Source organism: Zonotrichia leucophrys, chromosome 2 (genome assembly GCF_028769735.1).
Source record: "Zonotrichia leucophrys gambelii isolate GWCS_2022_RI chromosome 2, RI_Zleu_2.0, whole genome shotgun sequence".
Taxonomy (NCBI): domain Eukaryota; kingdom Metazoa; phylum Chordata; class Aves; order Passeriformes; family Passerellidae; genus Zonotrichia; species Zonotrichia leucophrys.
In genome coordinates this window covers 48,490,261-48,513,150 of record NC_088171.1, presented here as the reverse complement: position 1 = coordinate 48,513,150, position 22,890 = coordinate 48,490,261, and the positions used below count along the sequence as shown (strand labels likewise).

Sequence of the window (22,890 nt, the reverse complement as noted above, 5' to 3'; positions counted from 1 at the left end):
CCTTCCCTTCCCTTCCCTTCCCTTCCCTTCCCTTCCCTTCCCTTCCCTTCCCTTCCCTTCCCTTCCCTTCCCCTTCCCTTCCCTTCCCTTCCCTTCCCTTCCCTTCCCTTCCCTTCCCTTCCCTTCCCTTCCCCCTTCGCTTCCCTTCCCTTCCCTTCCCTTCCCTTCCCTTCCCTTCCCTTCCCAGAACCTTCCCAGAACCTTCCCTTCCCAGAACCTTCCCTTCCCAGAACCTTCCCAGAACCTTCCCTTCCCGGAACCTTCCCGGAACTTTTTCTTCCCTTCCCGGAACCTTTCCTGTTTCCTTTTTTGCATCCTCATGAGGTGGTTCTCCTCTGGATTTTCCCTAGTGTCCCTCTCTCCACGTTTTCCTCTCACCCTGTTTGTTCCTCCATCAGTATGAAGCCTGCTCAGCCATTTCCAAGTTTTGCACTGAAAGTTGTCAGGACTTTCTAAAGACAGACACAAATTGCATTTTTCCTGTGCTTTATTTTCAGAAATGGATGGACTAGGTTTAAGCACATGGACCAAATATTAATCTTTGTCTGTGTGAAAATTTCACTTGCCTAATAAATGCTGTCCAAGACATTAAAAACTGGGAACAGTACCTAGAAATAGGAAGTGTTGGCCATTGTAATAATAGCTAACACAATGAGCCACACCTCTTAACTGATCTATAGGCAAAATGCCTTTTTTTTTTGTTGTTGCCATTAGGTGTGGGGTTCTAACTCTAATAGTTCAACCACAGTTTGATTTTTTTTTTTCCTAAAGATAGGGTGCTACCTTTTGCTTGTCATTCTAGGCTGTGAAATAGTTGCAACCTAGTTTTGAACAATTTAACTTCAACTGTTGATATATTGCAGCCTACCATTCATGACAAATTATTTGACTGAAGATTTGAGTCACAGGTTTACTGGTGATGATGTGTGCATATTCAAAAAAAGTTCAGATTTGCAGTGATAGAAAGTGAGTAGATAAAGAATTAGGTTGTTTTGTGATGGTCATTCACCCTTTATTATTGTCAGGCAGAAAATAAAGAGTCAAAGTGAAATCATGCAGTGAAATGGCAGTGCAGGTGTGGATGAGTGGTAGTCTAAAGTTGACTACCACTCATCCACAGTTGAGCTGGGCTCTAAAAAGTTAATACAGGGCAACACTGGGATGGAGTTGGGATGCCAAACTCTGCAGGAGTATGACTAGTCCTTAAATTCTATAGAGTTACTGATGACAGCTGGATCTCTGAAGACCCTTGTTCCAGCTGGTCATCTGGATTAATGGTACCAGTTTGCCTGGCTAGGGAGGATAAAATTTTCCTAGGAGAGTGGGTGAGAAGGAGATGGACAGAGGGAACACCATGTGATGAATTTACTTAGCTATTCTTGTTGAAGATCTGAGGATGTTCATCCTTTTTCTTCCTAAAAAAAGGAAGGCCTGAATATTTGAAATCTTACAATGTTATGAGTTGTAGGACCGTGAAAGCTGTGAAGAGGAAGCTGAGATTTTGTGATTTGAGACTGAAATCTGGAACTGGTCTAAAATGCTGAAAAACTCATCACAAAGACTGTGAGCTGTTGTCTGCAGCTATTTACTTCTCATCTCCCTGTTATTTCTTTTGATAGATGATACTCTGCAGTGATTGTAGGTTTTTATCCTTTGGGAAAGCTTTCTGACTATAATAAAAGCAATGAATCCTTACATTTAGATTTTCCTGTTGGCTTTGGCAGTGGCAGAGGAATATTTTTAGAACAGTGCTACATATGTGTCACTATATCTGATCCTTTTAAAATTTAGACCTGATCCTTTTTGAATTTTAGATTGATAAGATTTAATTGCTGGCTTAACAGCAGAACAGCATAGATGACAGATTGTCTGTACTACTGAAAGCTATTAGTAGTTTTCCATCCACCTCCACTCTTCCTACTCCTACAACCCTCTTTTTCTCTATCTACTATTTTAAAACTTGTGAAATCACTTGTTGCTGTGGAAAAAAACCCAACTCTGAACAGATTTTATTTTGCTGAGCTTTTGTTTTGCCAGACCTTCAGGTCAGTTGCCATATTTTTTTTATGTAAATATGGCTCCTCCTACAGTAAAACTCTTTGTCATTTAGTAGTGGCAGCTAATAATTAAGCATCTTTCAGCATACCAAAATCCATGTCTTATAGCACTCTGCCAGAAAGGTGATTCTTCTTCTCCTCTCCTTTCATTGTAATACATAGTTTTCATAAGATTTGAGTATCCTTTTATTTATCAGAGTTAAATTTGCAGATGGTACGTCCAGGTAAAAAAAAAAACCAAAACACGTTCTGTCCTTTGGCACTGAAATTCCCCTAATGTAGGGCCAGTGGGTAAGACAGGACTGTACATAGGATTTCTCCTCTCGTTTTTACCTTTATGACCACCAGAGGTTGCTCTTCTCTGCTCTTTGCAAGCTTCATTCTCCTGTTGTTCTGTTTTGAAACTAAAATCTTTCAGTTGCTATCTTATAAATAATCCATTACTGATTTATTCTTCCAGGTAAGTTTTGGAAGATGAAGACTAATCATGCACATTTTTTCTTGGTGTTAAGAAAGAATGTAGTTGTAATAGTGACTGTCATTTGATCATCTTTTAAGTAAAGAGACAGAGTTGAATGTTCATATGACTGTATTTACATTCATAAACACTTTTTTGCAAGTATTTGAGACAAAAACACATCTTGAGGATGAGTTCTGTGATTTCTATTTTCACAGAGTAACTTTTACCTGTGTAATTCTCTTGCTGTGTACAGGAGTATCACAAGAACATGATGTAATCACTGGGAATAACAGCCCAGGACCTCAAGTAATATTGACCTTAAATCAGTGAAAACATCTAAGTTGATGTGAATGTTTGAAATGCTTATGAATTTTATTAATATTGTGTGCACCATATTGCTTTCTGCCCTAGCACTCCTGCATTTCTTCTAAGCCTTTTCACTTACAAATTCCTGACTTTGACACTCACCTCTCACTATTCTCTGTACCCATCTACTTACCCTCTCTTTCCACTCCATTCCTGGCTTGCTTTTTTCTCTAAGCCTGGAAGGTGGGGCCAGGGAATGCTCAGGAGAGGCAACATCTTCAGAAAAAGTGTGTTCCAAAGAGATTTGTTAAATTCAGTTAATCCTAAGCATTCATAATGCAGCCAAATGCAGCCCATTTTCAAAAGGAATTTCAAGACTTATACAAGAGCATGTCTTAGAAGTTTTCCTTGCATAGAATGAGTGGGCTTGGATTTTGACAAACAATTAGGTAAAAATTGATTTAGTTACAGCAATGCAGTGCTTAATAAAACATTCCTAAAATGGTTAAATAATTGCAAAAACTTGCTAAGGGTTTTGTACAGAAAGAAAATGTTAAGTATTCTATTCTGACACTTAAAATAATTCTAAAGTATCTGAAATTAAAGTTTAAAAATGGAAAGTGATAGACAAGTTGAACTGCAGGTTGCACAACCAGATTTACCAGTAATTTAGATATTTTTGTCAAGTTTCACTTTACTTTTGACATCTTGCTTTCCTGATGTTTCTGTGAACATTGCTGCTTGATAGATCTCAGGCAGAGCAACCACAAGAAAGGTGCTGAAGGCTGTCTGAGAAAGGTGAACAAAATACATGAAGTACAACGAAAGAAAAAAAGAATGGAAGAGTAAGGATATATAAATGAACTGATGATGATACTAAAGATGTAACTAATGATTTTATTAGTCTATACTGGCATTTTGAGGAGCTGCAATCTGCAAGCCAGTTGTTAATTCTACAGTTAATTTTTCTAAATCTATATGGAGATAATTCAGTCTGAAAATGGACTTTTTTAGTTTATTTTTTAAAAATCAACTTAGAAAACCAAAACCAAACACACAAAGGCTCCATTTCCCTAGTTGAAGTCTTCACTTTGCTTGTTGAAAAACATAAAAATGTTTTAATTTATTAGATGAATCTTTTAGATTGTTTTACAATATGGAGCTCAATGCAGAAATCCCACATAATGTTTTCTAACAGAGTACTTAGATCTTCTCTTTACAGTAATACTGAATGTCTGTCAGGATTGTTTTTCTTTTTAATTCACGTACAGATATAAATACTTGGTTTCCCTGCCGTATATGTCTTGATATTATTTCGAGTACTTTGGAATCTCATTTTAAAGAAAGCTGGTAACTGAAGTGTAATATTTGGCAGCAGAGGGCACCAGATCACACCAGATGTCAGTTGCTCACCAAAGTTTTTCAACGCCTCACTTTCATAGACACAATTTTTTCAGCCTTAGATGCAGTAGAAATAACTGCTCTGGTTGTAAATTCCCATTTCTCAGTTGAATGCCAGCAGATGTTTGATGTTTAGGCTAAATGGTACTTCTGTGTGTTACTTAATTTGGCTTGCATGCTATGGTTTGTTATACAGTGGACTGTAAATGTTTTCCTTTCTAGCACTGGTGAGGTATTTTATCCTTCCCAAAATTACAGTTTGTTCCTATGTTCTGAGTGTTTTTCAGCCTTGTGTAGGTTCTGTGGCAGGGACAGTTTCTTGCAGTCTGGGACTTTTAGTTTTGGTAGGATTTTTTTTGTTTTGTTTGTTTGTTTGTGTTTTATGTTTATTTTTTAATCTGCCAGGACTTTCTACAAATCTTTTAAAGACAGGATTTTGTAAATGTAGTTATAGATCTAATAAAAACTTACATTTGATGCTGACTCAGACTCTATCCTGCAAATGTGAGCATTGGCAGAAAAGCATCAATCTCTTTTCAAACCTGAGAGGCAGAAATCCAGAAATCCTTCAAGCTCACTCTCATGCCTGGGGCTGTTAGGAACTCATCAGTGTGCGACCTGTTGTGGTCTTTCCCATAAGCAGACTTTCATAGTTCTAAGCTACTGTTTGCCATAAACAAAGCATTCCATGGTTCCATGCCATGGCATGTGTTTGGTGCTAGGCAGTGGAAACACAGAGGTGTGCTAAAAAGAGGATTCCTGAGGGTAGGATGGAGCACTCCCCACTGAGGTTTGCAACTCAGCAAAGTTCGTGCTGAAACTCCGCGCTTCATACTTTGATGTGCTGAGATGTTCAGGTCAGTGTGTGGTGGTGGGAGACATCTCTGGTGTAACTTGGAGCAGGGTAGGCCCCAGAGTTAGTGTTTGAGCCACAAATCTCTTAGTTGAGCCCCTGGACCACTCTGAGCAGTGCAAGGATGTGTGGGCAGATGCCTGCTAGGCACAAGCAGGGGAGCAGCTTGGTTGCCTGTAGCAGCGTGGGGTTTAGATAGTGGATGCATGGTGGATGCTGTGAGCTATTTCCCAACAAGCATCTCCTGCGGAAAAGCCACTTGGGTCCAAGTATTCAGGCAGAGCAGTCAAGCCCTCACACCACACTGGCCATGGCTAGCTCAGCTAAGAGAGGCAGAAGGGCCTTTTGTATGATAAATTCCAGTGAAGGTTTATTCCAGCATGCTGAAGAGAAATCAGGGACAACTTATCAAACCATGTGCTGTGCAGAGGGGGAAGTAGGGGTCAGTGGCCAATGGTCTGAGGGCACAGGGACAATACAAAGGGCAGGGCAAAGGGCACTGGCCCACAGGGAAGATGGAGCCACCCACCAAGGATACCACAACCAATGAGGAAACAGGGAAAGGAGAATTTGGGACATATGGGGAAAGGAATTGGGATGGGATGCAAGGCTCCATGGGGGAAGTCTTCTCTTTCAGCCTTGGTGGAGACTCTGTGGTGTATTCTTCCAAGGCAAGGCCCTTGGGATTTCCCTGAAGGGTGCAAAGGATTCCACTATTGCCCTACACCCCCGCCAAGAGAGAGGGGTGATCTCCTCTGGCCACAGGGGCAGATGCTGTTGGGGGACATCACATCTTCTCAGCCAAGTGTGATTGCATGTGGAATAAATATGCAAGAATGACAAAAAAACCTGAGAATTATCTGTAAATCCTGAAGACAGTACAATTTGTCTTCATTGTCAGTCTGCTATCTGTGGATCCTGGGTTTTAACAGAAGACTGCAAGAGAATTACTGCTGTTTGGAGGCATGAAGTTTTAAATAGCTTGGAGAAAACTTCAGGAACTTTTTTCTTATTAAGGAAAATAGGTGATGTTGTAACTAGAAAAGGCAGACCTGATGACATCTGTGCAGTAGAGAATTACTAATTTTGTATAAACTTGGTGCTTTTCATCTGAGCTGATACGTACAGGATGAGGTCCCTGGGTCAGATGCATCTTTATACTGACCAGAAAGAGAGACCACAAAATCCATATGTTAAAGCTGCTGTTGTTGTTTACCATGCAGCTACATGTGATTTCCCAGGACTACTTGTCCGCATCTATGGGCATCTAGAAACTTGAACATTGGTAAAATTAATAAACTAACCTTTTACCATATGCAGCTGAATTCCTCTTAGCTTTAGTCATTCCAAAAGAGAACAGATTTAAAAGAAAGGGAAAAAAATCTTGATGGGCCTCTGAGCTTCTTTGACCTTTCAGTATCACTTCAACAACAAAGTTAAAACTAACCAGAATGAAATATCTGTGATTGTGTGTCTGTGTGGCTCTGTATAACATCATTCCATTTCCGCTTTGATATTTTAATTATTTATTTCATTATTTTGTGCTTATTATAAGTATTAGTTGAAGGAATTATCCTTTAAATCAGTTGTTTAATGAAGATAGTTGCTTCAAGGAGGGGGAATAAAAGGTTGGTATTTTAGTATTTATACCTTTTCCAGTATTTTCAATTGCAAACTTGTAAAATAAAAGTATTGAAATCTTTGTGATTTGAAAGAGCATGCTTCTCTTGCGGAAAATCCACTAACAAATGTAAATGTGCTAATTTAAAGTTAGTCAAAATGGAGTACTACATTTCTGGTTTTTTTTTTCTCTTTTATATATATACTATCTATGGTTTCACTGAATAGTTTTCTTTGCCATGTGCATCTCAGTTGTGAACTCATGGGGGCAGGCAAGCTCCATGGATTTGAATGTAGTTGGGCTGAATAGTTTGTTTCTTAACAGAAGAATTATTTTCTGACTCCTTCACTGGGAGATGGATGGACCTTGGATGTCTTTCTCTGGATATTAAGTACGACATGTCTCAGAATTTGCATACAAAAAAAAAAAAACAAAAACACGGAGAACCATGCCCCACAAAACTGGTCAGATATAATGACATCTCAATGCTTTTGTTGCGTTGGCTTTGTCTGCTTCACAAGACTTGGCTTAGATAGATGATTCTAGACAAACCCTTGCTCGGTATTAAATGATGGTAGTTTTGTGAAACTGTGTAAATTCAATTTACACAATTCAATTTACAAATGTTAATTACAGCAAATATTTTATTTAGGTTTATGAAGTTTTTCAGTGTATGCATGCATGCAAACAGATATGTGTGTTACTTACGTGTGCATATTGTTTTTTTTCCTCATTGTCTCATTCCTCATGAGGTTTTTTACATGTTGTAATATTTAAAGGATGGCAAATAGCAAAGCACACAAAATATTTTGATTTTCTTCACTTACAAACATTCTTTTTCAATATGAGATTTTATTAACTGAGGCCTGAGAATAAATTCAAACACAAGGAAAGGCACCTTATTTTTAAATAACCCATTTATTTTCCCAAATTAAAAACCCCTTCATATCTAAATTCTGAATATTTTGGTAGTTAAATGTAGTCCACTTGTTACACAGTGCACACATAAAATCATAGAATAGTAGAGATGTGTCTTATTTTAAAAATTCCTTATATTAAAAAAAAAAATCTCCCTGCATTTTGGTGCAGCTCCATCCTCTTTGTGACATTTGTCTGGAGGAGAATGAAGGCAGAGCAGAACAGTACCCAGACATGCAACACATATCAGCATTTTGCAGAGCCCAGCTCTAATCAGAAGAGCTTCACATTCCTGGAGAGGGAGGGAAAGAAAAATGGGACTGAAGGTTAAGGGAACTGAAATTCTCTAGTGAATGGATCCAGTGGGTTTTTAATCTTTGTGGTTTTTTGGGGGGATTTTTTTGGTTGTATATTTTTTTATTACTTTGATATTGAGGACAGATGAAGGTATCCTACAGGATGGGCATAGGTTATTGCCGATTTAAGGCAGAATATGAACTCAAAGGTCTTAGGAGGGATTGGTCTTGTATTCCAAATCTTCCCCTGACACCTACAGAGCCTGGCTGCTTTCCTCCAGTAGGGCAAAGATGTGACTGTATAGCTGGTAATTTTGTACTTGGGAATGTCCATCCAAAGGTAGCTAAAATACCACATATGATGACAGTTCCTTTGCTGTAAATTAGTTTTCATCTTATCCTCTGCAATTATTAGAAGCTTGACCCGGTCACAGGTAATAAAAAGTGTCAGTGGGTGAACCACAGAGCTCCTAAATGGTAGCTGGCTTTCTCACCCAGCTCTGCAGGTCCATATGCCTGGCTGCAAATGCCATTCCAGTTCTGTTTTCCAGAGCTCTGGGACAGAATTTTCCATTTTAAATTTGGACAGCTGTTGTATTTGGCTGCCAAGCAGCCAGTAGATTCACAGGGATGATTAATTTTGAACTGGGGTTTTCTCAGACATAGGGCTGACTTCTCTCCACTGTATTTGAACTAAACGCAGCCTGGGCCTTTCCTTTTGCACATGACAGAAGTTTGAGCCAGCTTGCTTGAAAAAGAAAATCACAAAACCTTTCTACAGAAATATCTAAACTCAATGCCAAGCATCACAAGGTAAGCTGGGGTAGAACTGCAGCTTATCTCATGATGCTTGGCATTGAGTTTAGGTTCCTTTCCAAGCTCGCTGTTCTCAAAGCAGCACGGATTGTAGAGATGTAGGGATGTCCCCAGCCACCACTACCACTGATGGTCATGAAATTCCAAGAGAACTGTAATTCACTGCTCAAATGGAGTGTCAATCTTCTTGTTCTCTGGTTGTGCCTACCATTGTACACAAGCATCATATCCTTTACTGGAGATGATAGTTGCTGCAGCAGGAAGGAATTCAGAATTTCACTCTTTAGTGATGACTTAAAAAAGAGGTCACTGCAGCAATAAACTGGCTGCTTCACATGTGACCTCCCTGTAGAGGCACATCCTCAGGAAATAATCTTCCTCTAATGATTATTTTCACTTGACTGACTTTGATTTTACTTTATTGCTTATAATTTAAGTATTTTTTCTTTAAAAGGAAATATAACTGAAAGTTGTTTTGCACCTTAAATTTCAAAAGCAAATGTTATGTCAAAAAGTTTAGATAAAACTGCCTGGAGTAACTAAAACAATCTAAAACTAAAATATGCTCTCGTGGTAGTCTAATGCTTAGAAAATTCCAATTCAAGGAGCCCAAGATTTGGCACAATTTGGTTTTGAACTTTTCATTTTACTTAATAAAAAGGTATAGAGATTATTTTTTTTTCCTTATTGATAAGCCATGTAACTAATTTGTTTGGAGCTTATGCTAAAATATATATGTACACTCATTAACTATTTTGTATCTTTTCCTTAAGTTTTCTAAAAAAATGTTTGTTGAAGAGCTCTGAATTCCTCCTGAATTATGGAGCCATTATGCTTAAATAATGAGTGGAAGTCACAGTCTACCTTACCTAACAGGCATTAAATTTTCCCAAACTCAAAAAAAGCTTTTCATGACAAAATTTGACTTAGGAACACTAAGTCTAACTAATTGACACATAAAATAGGAGCCACAGAGATAAAATTGCTGAGGTAGATTTTGAGTCTTGTGGGTATGACTTCTGTCTAGTCACACACATTTAATCCATGTACATTTGCAGTATTCCAGTGTAGATAGATTAATTTCTTTGGCTTGCTGTTCCTGCTAGCACTGTTCACACTGTTTTCTCACATAGCTCTCTTCTTGCTAGCTTGCTATTTCTCCTGCTGGGCAGGATGAGAATTCATGCCTTAGTTTCTATCTGTATAGAGAGGACAAACTGCTTTAATGACATTGGTAAAATTAAAGCAATCATCTTCCAACACGTTCCAAAGTCATAAAAAAGCCCATATTTATAACAGTAGTTCTTTTGAGGTTGGGGTTACTGTGTGCCAGCTCTTCCCAGTTTACTTCATGAGTGTTGTAGTTCAAACAATACAAAGGTGGCTTGCTGGCCAGGACATGGGTAATATATTCCACTGTGATTTTGTGAGAGCTGGAGCTTTCTGAAAAGCTGTAGCTCTTGGTTGCTCTCCAGCAGCCCTGGCTGGAGGGACACCTGCTTCACACACTTGCAGCTGAGCCTCTAGAAGTCTCATGGGAAGGGTCCCTAATTCCCTGCAGTGAAAGCCATCTGGATTAGCTCACATCTCATCCGGCAGCCGTTTAATCTAAAGTGGATTGACTTTGCCCAAAAAGTCAGGGTAGACGGGAAACCTGGCAGGGTCTGGCTGTAAAATGATCTGGTAATCTCAGTAAATAAACTAGTATGGCTTTTAGTTTTTTGACCCAGTCCCAGCTATATCTGCAACTGGATGTTTTACTGCTTATTCCATTTTTCTGTAAACTTAGTGGATATGGTGAGATATCTGAAAGTAATTTTCCATGCTGAAAAAATTTAATTGAAATGACCACAACCCATTGATTCATTCTATATATCCCTGAAAGAGTACATGACGTGTTACTGCTTGATAACTACATTTGCCCAGTAAACATTAGTTCAGGCATAAGAAGTCAATAATCTGTGAAGTGCTAAACATGCATCTAACTTTAAAATCTGCCCTTAGTAACTGAAGTAAAACCTGAAAGGTGGCTCACAGTTTTTATGCATTGGACAAAATGTGATGATCTGAGTTAAAGCAGTCATTTTGGATTCTTCTAGGCTTTCAAATTATTGGCAGACTGTAGGGTTTAAGATTTTGGAATCAGAATCATTAGCTCCACATAAAATAGGCATGTGTAAAATACAACGAATTATGCAAAAGCTTTTTGTCTTGCTTTATAATGTATAATTTATTCATGATTGAAAATATGTAGTGCTTTTTACATGCCTGTTATGGTCTATTTAGTGATTTTTAGGTGATTTAATTGCACCTCCTTAACATTTAAATTTTTACAAGTTTTACCACTACAGCATCTTTACACAACTGGGACAGATTTCTGGTGGTGACATACATTGAACTCTATTGTTCTTTACATTAGATTACATACTAGCTCAATGAGTTAAGGATATACATTAGTCAAATTACTGCTTTTTTATCTTTTGCAGGGCAAATGATGTGCAGATTGTACTTGAAATTTCTTTGCTATTGAGAGGGTCAGATTTATATTGGTGAGGTCAAACTTGATCCAGGAGGTCTGTTGATTAACACATTACCTAGATAGGAACATGTTTCATTCTCGAAGGATAACATTTACAGTCTACTAATATGTATCCCAAAGCTGCCACACCAATAACAACAAAAAAGAAAAACAAACCTCAAAGTTTCTACTTGCTAGTAGAAATGGACAAATATTTGCCAAAACACAAAGCTAAAAAGACCTAGAAATGAGTTTAAGGAAAAACCACCATCATTGTATGCAGATAAAATTTTTAAATCTTCATGAAAATTATATCCAGTAGAAATATATTGGAGTTCTTTATATGTGGTGTAATAATGGGAATGTGGTTTAAATGACTTGCACTGAAAGTATCTTAAATTATTTTCTTCATATTCTTTCAAATATATAGCAGTTACTGAGCTTTGGATACTCCTTACTTGCATTAGAATGTGGAGTTTTTTGTGGTTTTGCTTGTAGATTTTTTTTTTTAAATTCAGGAATTCTCCTGATACATTTTCTTTCTAGCACTGAGTTCTGTTGTAAATTAAAAAAATTAGTTTTGGAAGGAAAAAAATCACATTTGCATATTTAAGTAGTTATCAAGAGAAAAACAAATCTGCTAGTTCTTGCTTTCATTGATTACACAGAGGCTGAAAATTCCCAAGTCACTGTTATATCTCATTAAGTGTGATGATGGAAGTGGTGTGCAACATCATCATCCCTTTGAATACAGTGCTGTTAAATAAAAAGACAAAAATATTTCCTCATTAAGAATTTTAGCTGACTACCTCTTCACAAATGTTGGTTTAATGTAGTATTTTTCCTTATTTGTAATTCTTGTGTAAATGAACAGATGGGAACATTTTGCCTGTAAAACTTAAGGTTTATTTAGGGAAGGGGTAAATGGCGAGTCTCTGTGCTCGTTGATACTTTTAGCATCAGTTTGTCAATTCATAATTCACCTTAAATCTCACTTTAAAAGTTCCCACTCTTCTTGTCCTGAGTTCTGAGGAACAAACATCCACATATTTACTACTATGATTTCCCAGTTTGATCTGGGGAAGGTTTTGCAGAGGTGCTGTAGAATCGGGAAGGTAATTGCTTTCCTTCCCAGCCCACAGAACAGTGGGTTAGATTTAAAAGGATGAAGAAAATGAGTAAGCGAGTAATTGAAGATGGAAGAGAGAAATTGCTGTCCCCGGTGTTACCTTGGTAGACAGATTGTTCCTTTTTCTGTTAAAAAAAAAAAAGAAAAAAAAGAAATATGACCAGTTCTGAGAGGGTTCATTTTAGAAAGGCACCATTAAAATTGGATTCTTGTGACATTTGGAAGTTGTTCTATCATCTGTTCTTTCACAGTCCTGACTCTTCCCTGAAAACTTCTGATGTGTTTCTGTTATGCCTCTTACCAAAGTGAGGCATGCAGAATAGGGATTCACCTGAGCTGCTTTGGGATTGGGAAAACTATTACTGGATCTGGCACCTACTCCATACTGCTTTCAGGACAGACTAGCATGATTTGGCAACTGATTTACGTGGCTGCTGAGCACAGCACCGGTGCAAAGTCTGTGGTAAACTGTCAATACCTGTCCAGACAGAAATAAATTTGTATGTTAATCACCTAGAAATGCAGGGAAATAAATAGTTCCTGTGCTTCAGCGTGTTCATGTGGAAGATATTGTTGTTAGGAATAATGTAAGGAGTAAATGGTCCTTATTCCATTAGCAGTTACAGACAGTACACCCTTGCTGTGAACAGGCATCTTGGTGTGAGGACATGTACCTAGCAGTGAAATCCATACATCCCTCAGAGATTGCTGCCAGGAGTAAGACAGTGAAGCCATTCAGGGCACAGAAGAAAGCTTTACACAGCCAGAACTGCATTAGAATGCTAGGTTGTCTGTAATTACTGCACTGGGATTTAGCCAGAATAGCTATCGTATTGTGAAACATGCCACGTGATATTTTTCTGCTTTTTTTTTTAATAGCATAAGCAGATGTGATTTTGAGTTTTCATCTTATCAAAAGCGATGAACTTTTGTTCCCACAGTATGCTATTGAGTTGGCAAACAAACTCTTGAATGTTCTGATATGTTAACGTGTGGCATAAGAGCATAAGCTTTTAAATACCACATAGATGCTGAAGCTGAAAAATGCAAAGATATTACTCAGGCTAGTGGAAAAAGAATCAAAAATTATCTGAAAAACTGGAACTAACAAATCTGTTTCATTTGTATTTCTTACTCCTAGCTTTTCATAAAGCAAAAAATGCCATAGATTTTGTACTAAATGGATGCAATAAATATGCCTGAAGTGCTGTGTTCCATATATTTAATAAATTATATTGTAGGTGGGGTGTTTGCCTACTTCTGAATTATTCACTGCAGCATTTTAGATAATGTAGCTTTGTATCTCATTTCTAAACCTGCTCTCAATAACTTAATATTTCAACCACAAATATTCATCGTGTTAAGAAAAGGATGATTTTAGGGGGAGGGAGAAAGAAGGAAGGGAACAAAGTGTCTGACATTCCTTTTGAATTTCAAGAATAATTGAAGGTAATGTATTGTCTCACACATGCCAGAACTGTCTTGTGGATCCTCAGCTATTATCTGCTTCTTAATTTCTAGTTATTTAAATCAACAGAGCTGAAGATCAAGCCCTAGTTATACTGGCATCCCACGAGACAGAAACTTTTGAAAAACAGAAACAAACTGAAAATAGCTGAGCTTATAGGCTTGGCTTGGAGATAAAATAAAAGTGATGGAGAGATGGTTTTTCTGATTGAACATAGAACTAGTAGTGATGGTAAGAGACAAAATGAGTCATCCTTACTAAATGTCATGAGATTCCTCATGTCCTTGTTGTTTGTTTGTTGATTTAGAATGGGATGAAGCAAAAAACTGTTCAAGCAACAGTAGGTCAGGCTTTTTGTTTGTGTCCTGCATTTATTTTACCATTGTAAATGCCAGTGAAATAAGTAGTAGTATTTTAATAGCTGGATAAATGTAGTTGGGTCTTGAAACTCTCTGTGTTTGTCAGGTATTTATCCAAGTGTACCCTACCTGTGCTGTAGCATGGGAGCCAAGAGTGCATGTTCAGCCCTCTGCTGTAGTTCTACTTCCATAAGTTTTCGTGAAACTGGTGCTGTGGGGTTCCCTGCTGACTGGTGTTCCTGTGGTTCCCAGTAGCTTTCCCAAGGAAATGGACCTCATGGACCTCATGACACAGTAAAGTATCAAGAGGTGTTCCTAAGGACTTGTACTTTATGGCCAAATTGGAGGTAGTTTCAAATGCAGAGAAGGATCTGTAAGATATTCATGCTGGATTGAGGAGGCCATTTGTGTGTCTGTGAGACTCAGCCTCTCTTAAAATGCCCTTTTTGAAACGCTTGAAAATTGTAGGAGGGGAAGTTTTCTTCTCCCAGAAGCTGAAGTCTGTGGGGCTTGTGATGTGTGTGAAGCAGTTTTGTACTGATTTTAAATGTGCTGAATGATAAATGCATCAATGTGGAAAATGAAAGGTTGAGTTGGGGAAATAGTCATGAAAGGCTATTGTCTGTCATTCAGATGAGCAGATGAAAGTGAAAAAAAAAATTAAAGGGGAGTTTTTGAAACTTACAACTCAGTAAGACATTGTCTTCCCTTCCTAAACTACAACGACCCTTCTTAAATACTTATCACATAGATCTTTCTGTATAAAATCCAGGGTTCCAGGCATCCTCTTGATTCCCTAATTGGCCTGTGATTGTTTTGCTTGTATACCAATAGCCCTAATCTGGAAATGTACAACCAACAGGTTCTGCATGCCATCTTCAGAATAATATATTTGTCTACTTTTGAAGTTGCAGCAGGCGCCTTAATGTATAAATTTTGCTTTCTACTATTTTTAATCTTTTATGCGACTGTGAATTATTGACCGGCTAAAACCAACATATAGTACATCTGAAGCTAAAATGGGCAAAAAAGTAGAATCACTCACTTCTACCACCTTATGGCCTGACAGACTCAACAGAAGGAAAAGTAGTAAAACCCATGCTTTCATCAGTGAAGGGGGTGGATCAGACCCTGAGCACACTGCAGAAATGCAGTAATCGTAGAAACCTGTGCTGAACTTCGCTAGATTTCTGGTAGTAAATGCACTTTTAAAGTCCCTGTCAGCTGGGTCTCACAGAATAGAAATGCCATTGAAAAGGAGCTAGGGGTATCTTTCTGTGGCAGAATGATGAGTAGAGAAGGAGACATTGCAAAGGTGATAAAAAGAGCTTAGCAGAAGGAGGCATTTTTTAATGGAGACATATTTTGGATTTCTGAGCAGGTTCTTTGTTGCAGCCTGGCAAATAAACCATGAAGCTTATTCAAATGTACATTTCATTTCATCCAATCAAAAAATCAGCTGAGTTAGTAAATATTTTGGGCACCTGTAGTTTTTCATGTAGTGTGTGAAACTGAACATCTGCAATATGTATGTGCATGTGGAAGCTAATGTGTTCTAGTTATATATGGTATGTTTATTCATTAGTTCCATGGAGGAAACTAATAGGTTCAGAATGTAACAAAAAATGTACCCGAATTCCACAAGATGAATCTGTTTATTTTCACATAAAATTTTATCTGAGTCCCTTTGTGTTCAGGAGTCCACAAGATCCAATAGACTTAATACAGCTATTTGGTCTGATAGGGTTTTTTTCTCTTTTTTGTGATTTGTTGGAAATAGTTTCATAACAGTTGTATAAATAGGTGTTTTGGTGTCTGTTGGCTCAATTCTCTGTTTTTTTATGCACTTTTAGTCTGTAGTACCACCAAGGAGTCTATCTCCATGAACAACATAGGTATCTGTGCTTCTAAAGAGTTCAGTCTTGGGGAAACTCCATTCCACAGCTGCTGTAATTCACAGAAGTGAATTACTGATATGCCAGCCTCATAGTGGCTGCATTTGGTTGAAGAGTTTTTCCAGACATGGGCAATTTCCTTATTAAGAGTTTTCTGCTCAGCAAAAAGAGCTCTGTTGCCAAACATTTTTTGACACAGCACGCTAACACAGTGCTCACCAACACTGGGGAACTGATAGCTTTTGTAAAGGTGCTCATTGAGTGATCTTGCTCTTTTTTTTTTTTTCAGAATCATGTAAACCCAGCATTGGATTTCACACAGACCCCTCCTGGAATGCTGGCCCTTGACAACATGCTGTACTTTGCCAAACATCATCAGGATGCTTATATTCGGGTAAGGCTTCCTCTTGTCATGGAGATCTTTGCAGTTGCCTGCTCACAGTAATTGTGTCCTGTTTGCAGTTGACTTTGGAGGGGAGGTTCAAAATCCCGCTATCATTAACAGCAAACTCTAGGAAGACAAACCATGAGACACTAAAACATGATGTAAGTCTGTAAAAGGCCTGGGAGAAAGCTGTACAGTTGTCTTGACTGTCATTGCTCAGTCAAATATTCTATTCTATTCTATTGCAGAGTCAAATATTCAGATATTACTTTTTGCAAGTGCTCCTTTTTGCTTAGGCCTGCAAAGAGAAGAGAAATGAGCCTGTGCTTTTGTCAGATGCATAATGGATGACCATAAACTCAGGAAGGAGTAATTATGCAGAAATCTCTCACCTGCTACCAAAAACTGACAGTATTTTTTTTTTATGGAAAGGAGGATTTGAAGATCAAATGCTTTGAGAGGTGACCAAATTGGCAGGGTACTGAGAGTTAAGATGCTTCCACTAAAAACTACTGCTGTAGGAGAGGTCATGCTAGGAGTAAAATATGTACAAAGCATCATGATTCACATATATAACCCATTCCTGTCCCCTGCCCACTCCACTTCCTACATTATTTCAAGGTTATTTCAGAGGTAGTTAGAGGAGGTTATATGTTGCATCCCTACAAGAAGAGGCATACAGCTGAATAATACCTGCCTCTGAAGAGAACTTTTCCTGAAATTTATTGAAATCAAGTGCTTGCCAAGCACAAAACAATGCAAGCACAGATGGGAAGGGAGGATAATCATGAAAGTTGGTGTCTGGAGTTCATAGGGATGGTTTAATTCCCCAAGAAAAATGCTCATGCAAACCAGCTTAAAGAAGATTGTGTATAGCAAGAAAACAGCAGAAACACAAATCATTTCCACTAAAAGTCAAGAATGATCTTTTAATATATGTTATCATGTTTTCTGTTTGAAGTAAATTGGTGTCAAAGCTCTAATAGGTTTGCAAAGGGCCTGCTGATATGTGTGGACATAATACCATACGATGGGATTGTAGGATTTGCTTTTTAAATGGATCTTTCTCCTCTGTCTGGATCTAGCAATAACTCTTTAAAAAGACGCTGTGATAGTATGCAGTACAATAGTATTTATCAATCCCTGTAAATCCTTGAAATCAAGGACTACCTCAGGTGATGAACAAAGAGCAGGTTTTCTGGAGAAACTATGCTGAATAGTGTTTTTGTTTATAAAAAGAAATTGCTTACTGTTTCTCATTAAAATTGGTAAGATCTGGACTGTGCTACTTCATACTTATAAAAATTCAGTTTAGAGAATTAGAGGTAGCCAGTGCTTCCAAATGGGTCAGACATGTTTTAAAGAAGTCTGAAATGTTTGAAAGAGGACAAAAATTCTGTTGAAATAGAACTCTCATTGACATCTCTCAAGTTTTTCTTAATTTTTCATGTTCATTTTGCAAATGCTTTCTTAAAAATTGGATTCAGTGAAGCATATAATTAGCCACTTTTTGGAAAGGATTTTGCTGCCGGCTCAGCCCTGCTTCTATAATGCAGTATTTTTGCTGCTGCATTACTGAGAATTTTGTTGTTTTGAGCTGCCTGTTTTTATTCCTGCATGGTCCCTGTTAGGGAAGTGCCTGACTGCCTCATGTATTTCCCTCCTGAGAAAGAGTACACATCCACTGGAAGTGCCTTGCAGAGGCACTCTCAGATTCAATTGCTTGCCTAAAGCTGCTTTGGGGACTGTAAATGTGCTTTGGGAGTATGTTAGTCTATCCACCACTCTGAGGAGTTCTACTTAGTGTTTATACAGCATTGCTGGCACAGTAGGAACACCTCTGAGATGATGGTGTTGTGCAGCTCCTACAGCGTTGATAGTCTTTGATTGCAAAAGACACCTACTTTCTCTCTCTTCATCTCCTCGACTTGCTAGCTGGTGTACAGTAATTTCCTGTGGGCCCTGACATGCCTGTTCCTTTTGCACTTTTTTCATGGCCTTTGGCTCCCAAACTTCCCACAATGCCAATTTGCTCTACTTGTACAGACTGTTGACCTTGCTTATTTTTTAGATGTATTTCTACTCCTGTACCCTAATAAAATTCCTCCTGTGGTCAAGCTGAAGTTTCCACAAGAAATAGTTAGCTATACATTCAGCTATATACTTGCATCCTGAAAAACTTGTTTGACAGGAACTCTTCTCTTTTCGTTGCTGACACTAGGAAATAGTTTGGTTCCTAAGAGGAGAGATTATTTTCGACTTGTCTCTTTGCAATTCAATTGATTCCTGTGCCATGGGTTAATTCCTAAGCTCCAGATACTATCTCTGCCATGCAGTAATTAGAAATTGAGGCTGAAAATCAGAGCTGGTTTGAAACAAACCGGGAATATCTGAAGTTTTCCCTGATAGAATGTGATGTATTAAGCAGAGACACTATCAGGAAGTCATAATGGTTTCAGTGAGCGTATTGGCAGTGCTGCATTTTAATGGGCAGCACAATTCCCTGCAGTCTGACCTGTGACTCTTAGGATGCCCCTGCTCCATGACCCTTAGTTCTCGTAGTAATGAAAATAATGGATAAGCAGAAGTTGGAAGACAATGCAGTCAATAAGTAATCTCTTCCCTTTTCAGTCCTTGTTCTGCCTCTCATAAGAGATTCAGCTTAGAAGTAATTTGCATAATAAATAGATTAGTTAGGTAGGAAGGATGTCTGAAACTGAGGTGCCCTCTTGGGGGCTGGCAGTGGGGTTTCAAAGACCAGTAGAAAAACTAATGTACTTTAGCACACTAAAGTAGGAAGAGTAAATGCAATTGCAATTTGTTAAAGATGGGTGTGAAGGCACTGCAGCAGATGGGTAACTCTGCATCTTGAAAGCAAAAGGCATTTGAGGGTGAAAATATGGGTGTCACACAGTGAAGGAGGAAACAAAAATAACCACACTTTTCCCCTTCTTTCAGTCTTTTTTAACTACTTCCCCACAATCCACTTCTTTCATTCACCTTTTCCCTGTTGTGTACTTTTTCCTGATATTGCAGTAATATGTTTTCTTTACTTGCTGTCTTCTTTCAGATAAACACAGTGTTTATACAAACTTTGAGTTAACAGATTTTGAACCTCAGGCTTTTGTTTGCCATACAAGATGACTGGAGCCTCCAGTAGAAAGATTGTTTAGTGAATGGGAAAAAAACCAAACGTTCTCTTTGACTGTGTGGTGTCATTAGCTATCATTTGTTTGTTTTTTTTTTTTTAAAGTATCCTATTGAATTAGTTTCCTGTTGAGTTATCTTTTCTTTCTCTTTAATTAATTGTCTGGTGCTATCAGTGACTGATATGCACTGGATTTTTTTCATGTTGCACTTAAATAATCAATCACTATAGAGGTTTGGCTTTTAAAAGGTGATGACATAGTATATGGAATGTATTGATGGAAGTAATGTTGAATTTCTGCAAGAAATTTTAAAATTTTCCACAGGAAATAATTGGCAGCTTCCCAAGGTCCATAATTATAGGACGACTAGAGTGTATAATTAAATTTAACAGAGAAGAAAATGATTGGAATAAAGCTTTGTGACAGATAATTTTTTTGTTCTTTTGTAGCAGACAAGTCATGTGTTCCCCTACTTTCAATTTATTCCTTTCCAAAACTACTTCAGCTTCACATTCTACTAATTTTAAAAATAAAATTATAAGTTACCATTGAAGGCAGACTTTATTCAATACAGACATATTGAAATTTTTCTTACTGGTAACTTGTAGCAATGTGCCTTTTAATTTTTCTGAGTGTAAAGTGTCTGTGGAAAAAACCTTTCTCATTCTAATGAATTTGATGACTGACAAATTGGTGGCTTGTCTATATTTTTCTTCTGTGTTTCTGACCAGCTATATTCTAGCAGGACTCACTGCTGCTTTGGGGTCAGATTCTGCCTTGAGGGGACACATAATGTGTCTCATCATTTTGTTTGAGCACATGGGATTGTTGCTTCAGGCAGAAAATACAAATAAAATTAGCAGCTTTGGGTCTGAATATGGGCTGGTCGCCTATTTTTGGTTCTGTCCAGGTGGCTGCCAAGTTTATGTCCAGTTCTTTGCACTTTATTAGATCAGTAGGCTCTTCATCTGTAGGAATAATATCATTTGACTCTAGCCTGAAATTCAAGTCTCTTCTGCAGAAGAAAAAGTTTATCCCTTTTCCTACTGATTTTATCTATTTTGTTTAAATATTTTATTCAAATATCAAATATTTTGATATTGCAAGTGAAATTTTCCATATAAAAGATTATCACTAGGGTGGGAAGGCAGTGTTGAAATCCATGCTGAAAGCTGGATCCATTTTATGATGGATCCAACGCTTCTAAATTTTTGTGAGTGATGTGTAAGATACTTAGTGGTATGCTCTTAGATTTTCTGTTCTTGCCTTTAAAACAAGTTTTAAAAGTTATTACAGTGCTCCAAGTAAAAAAAACCCAACACATGGACTTTGGTTGCACCAATAATGACTTTGATTACCTGAAAATTAGAAGATGACTTAGTTTATGGTCAGTACTAGAAAATCTCCCTTCCCCTGAGTTTGCTGAGCTGGTAATTTGGTTACTCACACAGCTGCAATGCAGCGACACTTCTTCCCCAGCAGCTACATTTGGGGAGGCTGAGGAGGGAGCTCTTTTGCATTTGAAGCTTTCAAAAGTCAGAGAGGAGGAGCAGGTGCTGTTTGCAAGTGCCAGTGATGCAGGCAGGAAGATTGCTGGCATCCTGCAGGGACCTTTCAGAACCCAAATGGGCTGAGTCACAGTCAGACTGTCTGCCGTATACTTTCTAGCCCATGCAGTTGTTGTATAGGAGGCTGCCTACACATCCTTCCGTCAATTCACAAAGTCTCCTCGTGCCTACTCACTCTCTCCTGATCAGATATGAGGAGTCCAACATATAATTTCAGCATTTTCTGAAATAAAATTGAGCTTGATTTCTGCCATGCTTTCCTCCCCTCCCAGAAATGGTAGGAAAAGATGTAACCTTTTTTTTCTGTAGAATATGGAGAGAAAAATGAGTTTTTTACATGAGTCTTCCTGGTGAGTCTCATGAATGAATGCAAAGAGACCTAATTGCCTAAGCCAGGTTCCCAGATTATTAATGTGTTCTTGTCTTTTCTCAGCCAAGCTTTCTATTCCACTCACACATCCAAGTGTCTTTCTGCCTGTGCTTTATTTCTTCCCAAACATCACACAATGTTTCTCCTTTACATGACAGCCCTGAGGGCCTCCATCGCTGAGGGGGATTGAGATGGGTCCCTCTGCAGTTAAAGATGCAAAATCCTGGAGTGGCTGGTTGCAGCATACACACGAAATTAGCATTGAGAAAGGGAATTCTGAGGGGGTCATGGCACTCTCTGCACAGCCCTGTGTGGAATGTTGGAATGTGCAGTGGGATACATAAGGCATGAGTTCAGATCACCTTCCACCATTCATAGCTCTCCTAAACGTTCCCAGGTTTATGGCAGCTCTTGTCTAAATTACATCCTGATCCAAAGGGCCCAGAAATTGATGCAAGCCTAGCAACTGTCCTCAAAAGATTTTGAATCACACCAAGGTTGCAGCAGTAGCATACAAAGATTGTGCTAGTTTTTGTGCAGCCACAGTCCCTCCACCTGCAAAGCTGAGATGCTTATGCATGGGGAAAGAAAACTAGCTTTTGACTGTCATGGGTTTTCCCATTTACTCCATGTCCAGAGCACTTGTGATGTAACTCTGGCTGCTAAGCTCATTGATGTGCTATAAAGGTTGATGTTTTTCTCAGATATAGCCATACCACAATAACATTAGGGCGCCCATAGGGCATGTTTTACATTATGAAAGAAAGAAAAAATTCAAAAACCTGCTATATTCTGCAGATACTGCGAGTTTCTGCCTTCCACCTCTGCCATTGGTGAGCCAGGGGAGAACTTCAGGAAAAACATTACCTTCTTACATTTGTGGGCGGCATGGAGGGAGAGGAATACCTGACTGGTAGTTTCCAAACTGGACCAGTTCATTGCCCATACCTGTGACATACAAATTGAAGAGCACATTCTGGTGCTGCTGTTGAGGATGGCAGGGCAATGGAGCCTTCTTGTCTTGGGCCTTACCACTATTTGTGGGTTCTTCATAGAGAGAAGAAGAAGAAGAAGGTTTTTCTGCAAAGAAAGGGGGAAGATGCGAGGCAAACCACTGCATATTTATCTTTAGATGGAAAAGAAAAATTGCAGTCATGGTTCATAAGCTAAGGTGTTTATGTGAGAATGAAAATTTATTGCTAGGTGAGCACCTGCAGAACCATGCATATTTAGCTTGAGATTGTTTGGCAGTACATTTCTTTGAAAAGTATAACTTCATCCTAATTTTCCAGAAAAAAAACAACTTTTGGAAATGTTAAGC

The 22,890-nt window shown here is 38.4% G+C and overlaps 1 protein-coding gene across 4 annotated transcripts in view; it reads left to right on the top strand.

The window, feature by feature from the left end:
• Positions 1-22,890, top strand: part of ELMO1 (engulfment and cell motility 1) — a 303,547-nt gene that overhangs the window by 125,704 nt on the left and 154,953 nt on the right. For all 4 annotated transcript variants that reach the window (XM_064704898.1, XM_064704900.1, XM_064704899.1 and 1 more), the window contains one exon: positions 16,387-16,491. In XM_064704898.1, coding sequence (XP_064560968.1) covers positions 16,387-16,491 — 105 coding nt within the window. The remainder of the gene's footprint in view (positions 1-16,386; positions 16,492-22,890) is intronic.